At 35.4% G+C, this 15825-nt stretch overlaps 1 protein-coding gene across 3 annotated transcripts in view; it reads right to left on the bottom strand.

Annotated features, from left to right (window-relative positions):
- LOC129223976 (furin-like protease 1, isoforms 1/1-X/2) overlaps positions 1–15825 on the bottom strand; it is a 414934-nt gene that overhangs the window by 53472 nt on the left and 345637 nt on the right. For all 3 annotated transcript variants that reach the window (XM_054858365.1, XM_054858364.1, XM_054858366.1), the window contains exons 10-13: positions 13259–13362; positions 6060–6177; positions 3121–3270; positions 2075–2214 (exon numbers count right to left, since the gene is read on the bottom strand). In XM_054858365.1, coding sequence (XP_054714340.1) covers positions 2075–2214; positions 3121–3270; positions 6060–6177; positions 13259–13362 — 512 coding nt within the window. The remainder of the gene's footprint in view (positions 1–2074; positions 2215–3120; positions 3271–6059; positions 6178–13258; positions 13363–15825) is intronic.

The raw sequence follows: 15825 nt of genomic DNA, 5'->3' as shown, positions 1-15825 counted from the left end.
TCTTCACATCAATTAACGTTGAATTTAGAGTTGATTCTATAAGACTGACATCGGGGCCAGAGCACCACAGGACAATGTCATCAGCGAACATTCCAACTTCACACCCTCCATCAGATATTATCTTTTCAATCCCGGCCAAGTACAATGAGAACAAGGTTGGGCTAAGGACCGGATCCCTGAGGGACACCTTGATGCATTCTGTAGCAACTGGATAGAACTCCATTATATTTAACACGAATCAGTCTATCCCTTAAAAAATCTGCTATCCAAGAGAGTGCTCTGCCTTCTATTCCAAATTTATCATGAAGTTTAATTATTAGACGGTTCCACTAGACTCTATCAAAAGCTTTAGAGAGATCCAAAAATACAGCAGCGGTGTGATTGGTTGGCTTGCTGTTTTGAGCATCCCTGATCCTTTGGCATAAATACAAAACCTGATCAGTAGTGCTGTGGCCTTTCCGATATGCAAATTTTTCTTTTGGCAAAAGATTTTTGGAAGCGAGATGAAAGGTAAGTGTAATAAAATCTGCATTGTCCTATCTGTCTGAGTAAAAGTCGGACTTTCAGTCAAATGGAAGCCGCTTATATTAGCCTCAAAAACGGATTAACGACTTCGTTATTCATCACCTTGTGTGCTCCAAGGGGCATCAGAAACAACAACATGAATAATCCCTGTAAAACATGTGCAGCAACAGAAATCTTTTAATTTGATTTTTAATTGTGGACATCCATGGCTTTTTATCTTCAAATTTTGCCTTTCAATACATATTAGCAGCATTCGTAATGCTGTGGATCAAATTTTCATCAAAAAATAGTTCAAAATATCGAATTCCTACTCTCACTTGTTGCACGTATAACTGTACGTATGCTGTGTAGCACGTATAACTTGCACGTTGTCACTTGTTGCACGCACTTGTGGCTGTTGGAATGGGAATCTTGGCAAAAAATATATGATCAATTACATATTATGCATTGGACGAACTCAGTTCAGGCTTTAAGGAATTGAAACACTGATTTTTCTCCTGGCTGAGCTCAGGTCGGGCATTTTAATCTTGGCGTCACCCTAACTGAGTTTGGACGTCACAGAAGAAGGGTTAAATGATTTTCAAACTTCAGGATTTTTATTGGCACATGTGGTAGATTTTCATTGGTATATTTTGTAATTATAAATTTAGTTCATAACCGACTCAATTCAATTTATTTTAAATAATTGGACAGTACCCGTGATTAAAAAAATATTAACAAAGTCTAACAAAAATAGGAACAAAGAAAAATAAAGTCTTACATCAAAGGTTAGTCAAACGAAATTGTTATCGAAATTAAGCAACGCTTATATGTTTAAAACTACAAAAAAAGAGGAGGGGGGGGGCATATTTAAGCATGCGAAACAGCTGTACAATACAATGTCGGGCATTTTAAATTGTTTTTGCACTGATAGATTATATATACAGAGAGAGTATATTACTCATATATGAGTAAAACATTAGATAAAAAAGCATCACTATTTTAATCTGAAACCAAAATAATAGATTTTTTTTTTAAAAAGAATTTGTTGGAAAGTTCTTAAAGTTTTTGTAAAATATTTCATAAAAAGTTGTAACACACTATAGCATCTTTATCTTCAGCAAGTACACAGTGGTCAACAATTTTGTCCTGAAGGAAATTCAAGTCAGAAATATTGATAGTCACATCATTACTAAATAGAGTTTCTAAGTTCCTCAGTAAATTACATAACAGTTAAAACTCCACAAAAGAAGAATACCAAAGTATGGAAAAATAAATAAAAAATGAAAAAAAAAAGATAAATGTAGAGCTTTAAAATGTATAACGCAGGAAATTCAATATTGAAACAAACACTGTAGTATAACGTCAATAGGTTTGGAGGGAGAAGGGTTTTGAGTTAAAACAAATACTTTAAAAAGATTGAAAAACTTAAAGCTTTATTGAAGTCTTTCTTTTACAGAATACCAAAAACCGGTTTCTTTGAAGTTGTACGAAACAAAACGAGAAAGTAAATTAGTTTGAAAGAAAAAGAACAAACTGTGTGTGCGGTTAGGGGGGGGGGAAAGCTTACCATAGAAACGTCCCTCATTATGGACTTCCAGTTTCCAAAGACCATCTGGATTCTCTCCCCAATTATGGACGGTCATAAAAGGCCAGGATTGAAAGCCAGCTCTGGAACCATCAATAGGTCGTTGGGCAAGCAAAGTGGATCTGAAAGTCGAGTATTAACGGATAATGAAGCAGTTTTTTTTTTTTTTAAATATGAAACAACACAATATATTTAATCATTACGTTCGAAAAAATCATTGAAAAGGACACAAACAAAACAAATAAAGAAAAAATAAATAAAATAAAATGACGGTCGTATTTCATAGCTTCACTTTTTCTTTTTAATGTGTTTGCGTTTTCACAATAGTAAGGAAATTTTCATCGAACGACTTATTGGTTTTCAACGAAGCATGGTTTTATTCGTAAGTTTTGTGACTTTTGTAAGCGACAGCTGCTTTTCATAATACGTCTTATAAACAGCAATTTTTAGTTTAAACCAAGGTTTCGGAGTCGGAAGGAAAATAACTGACCCAGGCTCCGACTCCGACTCATCAAATTTTAGAACCTTCGACCTCGACTTCCTTGGTTACCATTTTCAATGAAGTGGTTCCCTTTGGCAGCTGCCAACCGATTATCTAGAGCTTTACGGTCATAACATCCAAAGACTGCAGTTTTGTCCTTGTTATAACCCCTTGACCAACCCGGTCTTGACCTTCATTTTCGAGTTGTGCCGCATCATTGCTTGCGGTCTCTCGCTTATGTGATAAATTAAGTTTATCTACCAGTTTTTTGGTAATCTCAGCTTCAATGAAAGAACCTCTGCCTCCAGCTCGGTTATTGACTGTTCCACACTGATCAGTCCCTAACAAGGACGAATCCGCAGTATCTAGATGTCATTTTTTCTTCTGGCTGTCGGTACATTGCAAGTAAAGCATATGAGTTCCAAACTAATTGAAAAGCAAAATGAAACATTTTGCGTAATTTTCGGGTACATCGTTTCATTAGATAATAAATGAATTGAAAGAGTATTAATGTCATTCATCCTGGAATCAATAATTGTGAGCTTACCTCGTTCCCGATGGTGATGTGAGGTATATGTGAATGTCTCCACGCCTGGTGGCTGTCAGCGTCAATTTGGCTTGCACGTGTTCCAGAAAGCGAACATGTTCACAACGCACATACAGACTGAGCTCCACGTGACTTTTGGCGGGAATTAGTCTATAAAAAGATTTGAGACGTTGACAAAAACAACTATAACTTCTAAAAATAACAAAAATGTTAAAACACTAAGTAGATACGTTAAACTAATTTAATACGATGCCATATTCTTAGTTGCTTTTTAGATATTGTACACACACACACACACACAAGCACACCTCATACGCCAATTTTTCCCAAGGATGTTCAACTTTATTGCTCGATTTAGAAATAATTTTCAGGAAATTGAAAAGCATTATTACTTAATGTGGTACTTTATATTTAATCACTTATTTATGTATAAAGCTGTAAATTATTTTCTCTTTCGGAAAGTGGAGGATTTTCCTTTTGTTCTAACTTTAATGCTTATTAGTAGCGGAGCCAGAAAAAAATTCGAGAGTGGATATAATTAAAACTTCGGAGGGGGATATCGTTAGTTTTAGTGCACTTCAATGGTCAAAAAGAGAACATTTGCACGTTTCAGAGAGGGGAGCGGGGGTGGGGAGTACTGTTACAAATCCTCCCAATTATTATAACATGATAAACAGAAAATAAATAGGAAATGCCATTGATGCTTATTATGATTAATTAATTTTTCTTCAGAAAGGTATTTTCATTTACTTCTAGTTAGTTGTAAAGCGTAGTGCGGTTAAATTTTATTTTTAGGACAGGGGATTTTCATCGTGTTCTAATTGTAATGCGCATTGTAAATACAGTGAAACTTCCATAAGTCGAAGTTGCAAAGGAATCAAAAATAATTCGAGTTATCGAAAATTCGGCTCATTAAAAACGAAAAAAAAATTACAGAATTACTACCACTAAAACTCATTAAATTTATAATGTGAGCAAAAATTGATGGAATAAAGTATCAAGTAACCATGTGCATAACTAAAATGTAAAAATATTCACTATATAAATTCAAGCATTTGTAATGGTTGGAAAACAAATCAAATTTTTATTTTGAAATAAGTTATGAGACTCATTTTTTCCTGTTGCGACTATACCTCTCAAGTTCGCACAAACTGGTTAGGTCGTGGTGGGGGTTACTGGTGGGACTCACTCCGGTCCGCAATCGCCTGGTAGCCTTTGTTTGGGTAGCATCGTGGTTATAGTGTACCTCTGTTGCTAACGTCGGTTCCAGCTCCAAAATGCAAAGAACATTTGAGCAGCGTTGCGCGATTAAGCTTTGTGTGGAACTTGGTAAATCGGCCTCAGATACTTCAAAGATGTGTAAGCTAGTGTTCGGAGATAATTGTATGTCAAACGCGCATGCGTTTTGCTGGCACAAGTGTTTCAAAGATGGCCGGGGAGCGTCGAGGATGAATCTCAAACAGGATGTCCGTCAAACAGCAGAACGTACGCAAATGTGGAACGAGTGCGTGTTGTGTTAAATTCGGACTGCCGGTTAAGCGTGAGAATGATTGCAGATGAAGTTGAACTTGATAAAATGACAGTTCATAGCATCATCGCTGAAAACTTGAGAAATGCTGGAAACACCTGCTTCATCTTCCAAGACTTCCTAGTCAATAATGGTATCTCTAAGCTTCCCCAGCCTGCCTACAGCCACTATTTATCTCCAGCAGACTTCTTTCTATTCCCGAAAATAAATACATCACTAAAAGGACATCACCATAGAACTCTGGATGATGTGAAAGTGCTAGTACAAGACTTTTAAAGGACATTCTGGAAGCAGACTACAAAGCAGCCTTCAAAGCTTACAAGACTCGTTGGGATAAGTGTGTGCTAGGCCAAGGTTCTTATTTTGAAGAATTTTAGGTGCGAGTATTAATAATTGAAATAAATTCTTAGAACACAGCTCAGTTTCATTACTTTTTATCCAGACCCTGTATAACAGTTTTTTCTTATTTAAAAAAAATATATTTTATAAAAAATATCTGCAAACGAGATGTCGGAAACATTCGGAAGGAATCAGAAAACGCGCAATACTGCTGCTCTTCTAATGCTTTGAAAAGAAGGTAATTTTATTACTGTTTCAAGTTCTTACTTCTCTTCAACACCAGAAACGTTGCCGCTATTTTCACCTACGCATCATAAAATATCTTCAGCAGGTGAATTCTCTGTGACTTAAATTACGTCATCAACTGTAACAAAATCCATAAAATCTGTGTTTCATTGAATGTTCATTTTCTTTTGTAAAGAAACTCCACTCAATTTGTAAATTTAGCCTTTCTTTTTGTTCATACTATCGAGGGGGGGGGGGGGGCGACTTTGACTTATAGAGTTACGTTAGCAAGGAAAATTTAACGACGGTCATGAAATAAAATTCGGCTTATCAAATAATTTGACTCCTCGAAATTCGGCTAATCGAAAATAAATAACATTAATTTTCCATTCAATTAGACTGGAATAAAGATTTACTTCGGCTTATCAAAATTTTTGGCTCTTCGAAGTTCGACTTATTGAAGTTTTACTGAAATTTACTTTTTTTTTTAGAGTGCTTTGGGATTATTGCTTCGTCCTAATTGCGAAGCTTAATTTAATTCATTTTTTCCCTGGGTAGGGACGGGTTTTCAGTGGCTTTCGTTATTCATACAGTGTGAGGAAAAGATGCTTGAAGCTTATGTTTCATTATGAGTGTGCATTCATTTTTTTTTTTTTTTATTCCTTTCATTTGAGGGAGAAAGGGAAAGAGATTTTCAACATCTCAAAGTTTTTTTAATATAAACTCTTAGCACTGGCACCGCCTGAGAGCACAGCTAATTGAATAAACAATTGGTATTTCATGATCAATAGATAATAAATAGTACACATGCAGCATTATTTAATATGCAAGAGAAAAAAAAACATACTTGTCTGCGTGATCTGACCGTATTTCGCACAATTTCTGGACAGGGGCAGTATTCCATTTGCGAGCTAATCTGACCATGGCACCAGCATCCATAAGACCATACCCAAAAGAATGACTAACTGCAAAAAAAAAAAAAAAGTAAATTATTCAAAAGTTCCAATTAGTTGCAGCTTGTTGATTGCACATAACGTTTCAAAAACTAGTATGTTGTGGCCATCACGAAACTTTCTTCTATATATATATATATATATATATATATATATATATATATATATATATATATATATATATATATATATATATATACACAGTCGGACCTCCATATATCGAAGTAGCAAATTGTCGCAAAAAAATTCGATATATAGAAATTTCGATATATGGAAACGATCTTATTTTATCATATAAGTCTCCGAAAACATTAAAATAAAAGCTGACTTTCGTGTATGATACCCAATTTATAGTTTACACGAGTATCGGATTAATTGAAAGTTGATGATGAAAAAATTAACAGAAATGATATTTTTACGCCAACTATACATCTTCATATTCTTCGGCAATTCAACTTGATCGCAACATTAGGGGATTTTCGTTTTAACAAATGTGATCGAGAGAAAAGTGAAAAATTAATCTACTTAACTTGACTGATTTTTACTGAAGCTAAGAAGACTAGAAATGATAATCAACAAACAAAAGGGATAATTTGAAACTGATTTTACAGTGTTACTGGTTACAGCTAAGTTTTGAAATAAACTTAAGGGAATTTAAGAACTTCAGAACGGAACAACGACGTAACTACACACCTTTCAACCCCAGATTTCTTATGAGTTCCGCAGTAACCTTTAGTGGACGTAATTTTCTCCTCTAACCTTCATTTTTCATGAGACAAACAGTCTAAAGAGGAAAAAAAATCTACGAATGTCTCGAAAAAAAATTCGATATATAGGGATTTTTTCGATATATAGAAACTATTTTTCTATATGATGAACATAGAAATTTGCTGGGATTTCGATATATAGAAAATTTTGATATGTGGAAGTTCGATATATGGAGGTTCGACTGTATATATATATATATATATATTTTTTTTTTCTGATCCCTCCCCATGCTTGATGAGGAAGCAATATTCCCAACAAAAACAAAATTACACATGCAAAAACTTGACGACCATCTCAATGTCTGAATTATTGCAAAAGCAAAGCAAAGAGCGAAAATTGAAAGTTATTTTAAAAGCCTTGCTTGAATTAATTACAAATATTTTATTTGTGAACAAACATAAGATGGCAACAGTTAAAAATTTTAAATCATTGAGATAATATTTCCATAGACTAATAATAAGAGTAGACCGAGCTATGGCAACCCTTTTGCTGCTCATAAACCAAACCATGTGACTGGTGGATATCCTAGCAACAGCGGGCGTTAGTCGTAGCAGACGATCAACGCCAGCGAGAAATAAAATAAATAGAATTGATCGAACACGGAAGAATGATCTTTTATGGAGTCCGATTTGTAAATTTGTTATTCTAAGTTGTAAATATTTTGTTAATATAGTGAGTTTTTCGTTTAGATAGTATTGTGCATTTTCTTTAGTCAATTTCAATAACTCTCTAAGCAATAAAAGATGCAAGCGACCAAGAAGAATCGGCAAACGGTAAGATTTTTACCTACAGTTTCAATTTAAGATACCGATTAGTACATTTTTGCGTTAACGCAAAACGTTTACGCCAATTCGTTCACGCCAACGCTGACGGCTCCAAATGAAATAAAAGTTACTGAAAACTGATCAAAAACTATTACCAATGTCAAAATAATGCATAACTAAAAGAAAAACAGTTCAATCTCTGCACCTGGAAGTTTTTTTTAATGAAAACACATTGTCTTAAAATACATGTCGAGTGCCAAACTATAGATAATGCTGCCATCTAGCAACCATGCTGCCAAAGTCTTCGCCAAGCCCATCCACTAGTCACATGATACATCTATGAACCAATTTTCTTCATCAGCAAGAATGAGAAAGCTCGGTCTACTCTTATTATTAGTCTATGAATATTTCCGATCATTTCCATACAATTAAAATCACGAGAAATACGCAGACGACAATCTATTACGATTTATCTTTCTTATTGCTGCATTAATAAAGCTATTTTTATTCGCAAAAAAAAAAAAAAAAAAAAAAAAAAAAAAATCAACACCTCTTGGAGCTATTGGCGTCAAAATTGAACCGAAGCCTGTTTACATATGGATTCACATATATTCCAAATTTCAACCAGAACGTAGCATTACTTCTTGAGATAGGGCACTCACAATGGAAAAAAAGAACGGGTGATTGCGCTACCCCCTTTTTAGCTGTTGACACCAAAATAAAATCAGCTCTTATACCCACTAAGGGCTACTTGCCGATAAATTTTTCTTTCATTCCGTTCATTATTTCTTGAGATATACAGCAGTCACAATTGACGACAAAAAACGTTCTATAGCTCAACCCCCGTTTGAGTTATTGACACCAAAATTTAATCAGCACCTGTTCTTGTTAATGGCAACATATGGACCAAATTTTGTTTGATTCTGCCAGTTACTTCCTGAGGAATAGCAAGCACGCGCAACTCAAAAAACGTCCCATTGCTCCACCCCCCTTGGAGGAATTCGCGCCAAAAACAAATGGGCACAAGTTCACATAGCGGCACATATGTGTAATAAATTTCGTTCGATTTCATGCGGTAGTTTTTGCTGTAGAGCGGCCACAAAAAACTGGTCACACACAGACGTGACACACATACACATACACACAGACAGACAGACATTTTCCAAAAATAGTCGAAATGGACTCAGTACACCTCAAAACGTTCAATTCCGTCAAAATTCGAAAATTTGCACGAATCCAATACTTTCTTCTATATATTAGATATAGAAGAAAGTAAAAAGAAACTAGTATGTTGTGGCCATCACGAAACTTTCTTCTATATTTTTCCTTTTTCTGATCCCTCCCCATGCTTGACGAGGAAGCAATATTCCTAACAAAAACAAAATTACACATGCAAAAACTTGACGACTATCCCAATGTCTGAATTATTGTAAAAGCAAAGCAAAGAGCGAAAATTGAAAGTTATTCTAAAAGCCTTGCTTGAAATAATTACAAATATTTTATTTATTAACAAACATAAGATGGCAACAGTTAAAATTTTTAAATCATTGAGATAATATTTCCGATCGGGGCCGTGGTAGCCTGATCGGTAAGGCATTGGACTCGGGACCGGAGGGCCTCGGGTTCGATCCTCGCTGGTCGAAGACCCACCGTCGTCATTAATGGGGACTGGGCGACGTTAAATATGCTCGTGGTCTCAATGTCCTCCAAGTGAAACAATACCTCTGGGGGTGCTAGTACTAGGTAGCTATTAGCTCCTGGACTAGTTCAAAATTCTCACTAACTGTTCGATCCGGTGATGGTGCTGCCATCTATCGGTATATAAAAATAATGGAGGCAAGGCACTTAGTATGCAGTCCTCGACATAAATACAGTTGAAGTCAGTTGTGACTCTTGAATAGAATAGAATAGAATATTTCCGATCATTTCCATACAATTAAAATCACGAGAAATACGCAGATGACAATCTATTACGATTTATCTTTCTTATTGTTGCATTAATAAAGCTATTTTTATTCGCAAAAAAAAAAAAAAAAAATCAACACTTCTTGGAGCGATTGGAGTCAAAATTGAACCAAAGCCTGTTTACGTATGGATTCACATATATTCCAAATTTTAGCCAGAACGTAGCATTACTTCTTGAGATAGGGCACTCACAATGGAAAAAAAGAACGGGCGATTGCGCTACCCCCTTTTTAGCTGTTGACACCAAAATAAAATCAGCTCTTATACCCACTAAGGGCTACTTGTCAAAAAAATTTTGTTTGATTCCGTTCGTTATTTCTTGAGATACAGCAGTCACAATTGACGACAAAAAACGTTCTATAACTCAACCCCCGTTTGAGCTATTGACACCAAAATTGAATCAGCACCTGCTCCTGTTAGGGGCAACATGTGGACCAAATTTTGTTTGATTCCGCCAGTTACTTCCTGAGGAATAGCAAGCACGCGTAACTCAAAAAACATCCCATTGCTCCACCCCCCTTGGAGGAATTTGCGCCAAAAACCAATGGGCACAAGTTCACATAGGGGCACATATGTGTACCAAATTTCGTTCAATTTCATGCGGTAGTTTTTGCTGTAGAGCGGCCACAAAAAACTGGTCACACACAGACGTGACACACACACATACACACACACAGACAGACAGACATTTTCCAAAAGTAGTCGAAATGGACTCAGCACACCTCAAAACGTTCGAATCTGTCAAAATTCGAAATTCGAAAATTTGCACGAATCCAATACTTTCTTCTATATATTAGATATAGAAGAAAGTAAAAAGAAAAACAGTGAGTGAAGATGGAGTCAGGGCAGCGAAAGGTTGCATGCTCGTGAGATTTTTATTTATTACGCAAATGATTATTGGTTCAGCAACACTGACCAACAGTATACTTGGGCAAAATCGATTTAAATTAATGCAATAGACAGCATTTTAAGTTTGCAGGTAATAACTTAAATTCCAGAGTAATTGAAACTGGACAGCTGTTTTTATACACGGGATTTTAAACAAGGTTCGAAGGTTCTGTTAACTGTTGTTAAGACTTTTCTTATAATAAATCTCATGAAAGAGAGTAGGGAAAGCATAGCAACTTGATATTTGCGCGGTCTTGGAAGCATTTTATAAAAGAATGGCCAGTCAGTCACCAAAGCTGCAGATTTAGGACAGGATTTAGCAATCAAGAGAACAGCCACTTCTGTATCTTACACTAACAGTGTCAATGTCATCTACTCTACGCCATTTTCGACGAATCAAATGATATTAAAGGAGTACCATATCTGTGTCGAATCTCCGATAAAGTCTCGACGTCCGTCGTTCATTTGAGCCTTTGAGTGTTGTCGGGATTAGTATCGATTTTACGCAAGGTGGCAGTCTTAATCGAGGAATATGATCTTCAGCGACAAATCCCATTTATCTATCACTGCTGATAAGCATTGTATGCGTGTGGGGTAGCAGAAAGGTTAGCGGTATAATCCAGCATTTGTTACTAGCAAACTATGGGTATCCTACCCTGATGCGCGATCATTTTAAAGAAGGTGTAAAAAAAAAAAAAATAACCCTCTGCCACATACTGGCAAGATTCTCACAACCTTGTCTACAAAACAGTATGTTTTACAATGATTTGACAGTCAGCAGATCTTGATCCATCGAGCATGTTTGAGGTATTCTAAAAAGCAGCTTCAGCTAAGAACGTCATCAGGTTATATGATCAGTTGCGGAACTTAGCTAAAATTTAACATGGATAAATTAATGCAATCATACGCCATTTCTTCTTTAGCTTGTGCAACTACACAGGCAGAGATATAGCTAGGTTATTTTTCTCTTTAAGGCGTAAAGACATTTCTTGACATTTTTTAGAGGAGTGATATGTACGAAAATAACAGACATCACAATAGTAATCAATTCTATAAAAACCGAACTTCGAAAGAATGAAATGGAAGATAGGAGGAAAATAAAACCAAACTAAACCCAGAGGCATGACAGCTCATGGGGCCAATGCCAACGGTTCCCAACCCAGTCTTCCTGACCAAGGGCTCTGGGGTGCTAAGCAGATGTTCCGGTTAGGTGGTCAGCCCAAAGCGGAACCTCCAGGTTTTAGTTCTCAAGCATGCTAGGTACTCATTTTATCGACCCACTGAAAGTATGAACGGCTGAGTCGACTATGGTAGACCCGAGGACAGAACCTGGACCTGCGGCAGGGAAGCGCGAAGCGTTACACTGAGCCACTGGGCTTCAGCAGGAAAATAAGGGATGTGTACTATTTTAATTCTTAACGTTTAGAATGTTTAACATTTAGAATGAAAAAGTGATGAAATGTAATTGTATAACTCCCCCCTCCCCTGTTTTATGATAACATTTTATTTCAAATAGAAAACGTGAAAGTACTATTTTCCTGCGTGCACATTTTTTTCTGCTACACAGTACATGCGACCATCTGTGAGTGTTGCAAAAAGCTCTAACCTCTGTTTTTGAACTTGCGCGTTCGATAAAAATATGTAGCAGGGTTATGTAATCGTCTGGTGACTGCGGACGTCAGACTATCCCTAGAAAAATTTTCAAGTAGCAATGAGTTCGACTTGCTGCTATGCTCCGCACACGCATGCCAACTGTAATTCTACAAGAATCGAGAAGTATGGGGAATTTCAATTGTTTTCCCGTGAGTATCAATACTGCACGGGACCGCCCCGATGGTAGGTAACGGAAAGTCACTGTGACCTCTCAAGGAGTTCCACAGTCGGCAAATTTTGTCTCACAATTTGGCAAATTTGGGGACAGTCGTGCAATATTGAAAGAGTGTCTTTTATTATTATTATTATTATTATTATTATGACGTCGGTCCGTTTTGACGAGACTGACGGCCGCTAACATTTCGAATCTGAAGCCACTTCCACTTTCCAGAGCACCAATCAGAGGAGAACGCCATCCAAGAGGAGAAAGCCATCCGATCAGGAACCGGCATCTACCAGTAGTTTGAGAACGCCATCCAATCAGGAACCGGCACCCACCAGCAGTTTGCTTAAATACCAGAGCGACCAGGGCAGCTCAACAGTCGCAGCGATCTCATCCACTGATGATGTCAGCCGCAGAGCCTGACGAAACGTCTGGACTTTCTTTTCCATTTCGACCACGGTCAATAAGCCCAGAAAGGTTATTTCTTCATAAACAGAGTTACATTCAAATGAGCGGAACACGCGAATCAAATTTTTACTTTTTTCCCTGATCTAGACGGACTCGTCTTAACTGGACGGTTGCCAATTTCATACAATCCGTGGGCAGACTGTATGTATGTATACAACTATTTTATAATTCGGTAACATTCGGAGATTCATTCGGTAAATTGAGAATTCCCCATTCCCTAAAAGAATTAAGTTCGGGGCCCCCTGATGCTACAACATCACCTGCTTTAAAACTGATATTTTTAGTCCAATGTTCAAGAAGTTTCTTCATTTTTTTTTGCGTAGATGACAAATTTTGCTCCCCACCCCCATTTCAAAGTGTTGTTTGTGGTTCCACGTTTAATTAATACAAGAGAAATTAAATTAAAAATTTAAACTGAGATTACCATTTCGGCCGACACCATTCGTTTTCCAATCCTTTGCATGTAGGTTTGCTCTTCGGGCTGTTCGAACTACAATATGTTGCATGTCTCTCCAAGTGAGCTTCTTGCTAATTGGTAAGAAATAAAAAATATTACATACAATAAATGAAAATTCATAGCACTTAAAAATTAAGGCATTTTCAGTTTTAAAGATTTTGATACAACTATACTTAGGAAGAACATACTGAGAGTAAAGCAATACCAATCTATCTAAGCTTTTTTATTCGAAAAAGTTCGAATTTTATTTTACATTCTTTTTTCTGACGACTTTTTTCGGCCATCTACTTAATTTATTTACACCGAAATCTTTTTTTTTTTTTTCTTTCGTGCGGAAGGAAAAAAAAAAAAAAAAATCACCCAAAACTTCACGAGTAGCTACAAAAAGTTTTCTTCGCAACATAGCAATTTTTATTTTTTAATGCGGTGGATAGGAACGGCATAAAAGAAGACACACGTAGAAAATGACCCTAAAACTTACGAATTAACTAGGAATTGCTTTTTAAAACGAACACCGCAGCTACACGCGATTTTATAATATTATTTTTAAATATACATGCAGACATTTCTAAAAATTTTACTCAAAATGTTCTTATTTTACGCATACAAAACTTTTTAAAACGCATAACCTCCCTCCCTATATCCTTCGTAATCTGACGATACGCCAACTTTCTTGTGGTAAACTCGTTCAAGATCACTTTCGCCCATCGTCAATTAAATCCCTATTTGATTAAAATTTTCCTATACCACTCAAAACAAAAACATAAAAAAAAAGCACAAAACAGGTTTCAGCGCATTTCTTTTCCTTTGGACATGTATTTTTCGCACATATTAATTTTTTTTTTCATTTAGATGAATTCATTTGAAAATAATTCTTCCGTCGTTAATTTTGACAGTAAGCCTTTACGTTTATTTAGTTTTTTATCTGTCTTTACCCCCACACCCTTTTTTTAAATCAAAGTTTCTACAAAAAACCCTATTACTATAAAATAATTTGCTATTACATCCGGTGACAGTTTTTTAAATAAATATTTGTGGGAACGAATATTTCAGCAAAAGTTTTGCACACTTATCAATTTCGAAGCCATGTAACGCATGGTGATGTTCATTTAAACAGTATGGCATTTCTTTTAAAAACTTATTTCCGAAGTTTGCGTACTTCGTGATTTGTGCTGCTTTGTACCCCTAAACAAATAATTTACCTGCATTCCAACCAAGGCATAGATTATATCATAATAAATATTATACCAAGAGATAGAATGGGGTGGAGAAAAGTATTAAAATTAGTTTGTGGAGCGTAGATATTAAATACAAATCGAGTAAAAAAACTAAATGTGATTTATGATTCAAATGGTTAAGCTGTCATGAATTATTACAAAACTGAAACTATCGAAGGTGATCAAGTTCAAGTTAATTCATAAAAGAAATCACAATTTATTGACAAAACTTATAAAATATTTGACTTCATGATATTATTTTAGAATGGATGGATGCCTGCAAATTCTCAACTAGAGCAAGGCAAAAGTAGAATCGTTTCTTTAATTATGAATGGTAAAGAATGGCATTAAAGCACTTTTAACACGCATAATAAAAATGAAATGGAAAAACTTGTTGTTTTTTAAGTTTTGAAATTGAATGAAATCAAGAACTAAAAGAAAGTATAAATACTTCGACAGAAATGACATTACAAATGACGAAAGGAATGAAATAAAATAAATAGCTCATTATTTTTGTACCAGAGATTTAAAAAAAAAAAATCACTTCTCCACTTTCTTTTTCAATGCTGGTTTGAACAACAGATGGCGACACATTGGATTGAAAATTGTCTGAAATGTATATCCTTTTACATTACTTTTTTTTTTCAGCTCTTTCTTTCTTACTATTTTTTTTTTCTTTCTTTTAGTTAAAAATTCTAGTCTTTCAAGGTTTGAATACAAATGCAAGCGAAAAGTATTTTTATTGTACAAAAAAAAAAAAAGAAAAAAAGTCGAATTATATTAACAAGATCTTTGTTTTAAAAGCATTTTTAGCCAACAGATGGCAGCACCACTTTCGTACGGAAGCACTAAAATAGAAGAAGTGAGGTAAATTTTTCGTTCCTCTCTTAAGAAAAGTTCACTAAAAATATTTCATAAACATCGAAAACACTGAAAAAATGCCAACTTTTTTTTTTTTCAAAAATCAGCAATATTTGATTAACAAGAGCACATCTTTTTTTTTTTTTTTTTCCATTTTCAAGCAAGGTTTACTGTAAAACCACTGATTTTAGCAAGCAGTAATTTTCGTGAAAATGAAGATATCGGGAATTTCGCGAATTGTATACGTGCAGAAGTGAAAGCTGTGAAACATTTCGCGGGGCTTAAATTTTCGCGATTATGACTGGCTCGCGAAAATTAATACCGCGCGAAAATAAACTCTTTTACAGTAATAGTCTCTCTTCGAAATTTATGATAATTAAATACAGGCAAAAAGTTAGTCCTATTTCTTCTTTAAAAAAATAAATAAATAAATAAATAATTTTAAAAAATTGGTAA

This window comes from Uloborus diversus, chromosome 6 (assembly GCF_026930045.1).
Source record: "Uloborus diversus isolate 005 chromosome 6, Udiv.v.3.1, whole genome shotgun sequence".
Lineage (NCBI taxonomy): Eukaryota > Metazoa > Arthropoda > Arachnida > Araneae > Uloboridae > Uloborus > Uloborus diversus.
This window is presented reverse-complemented; position numbering and strand designations above follow the sequence as displayed.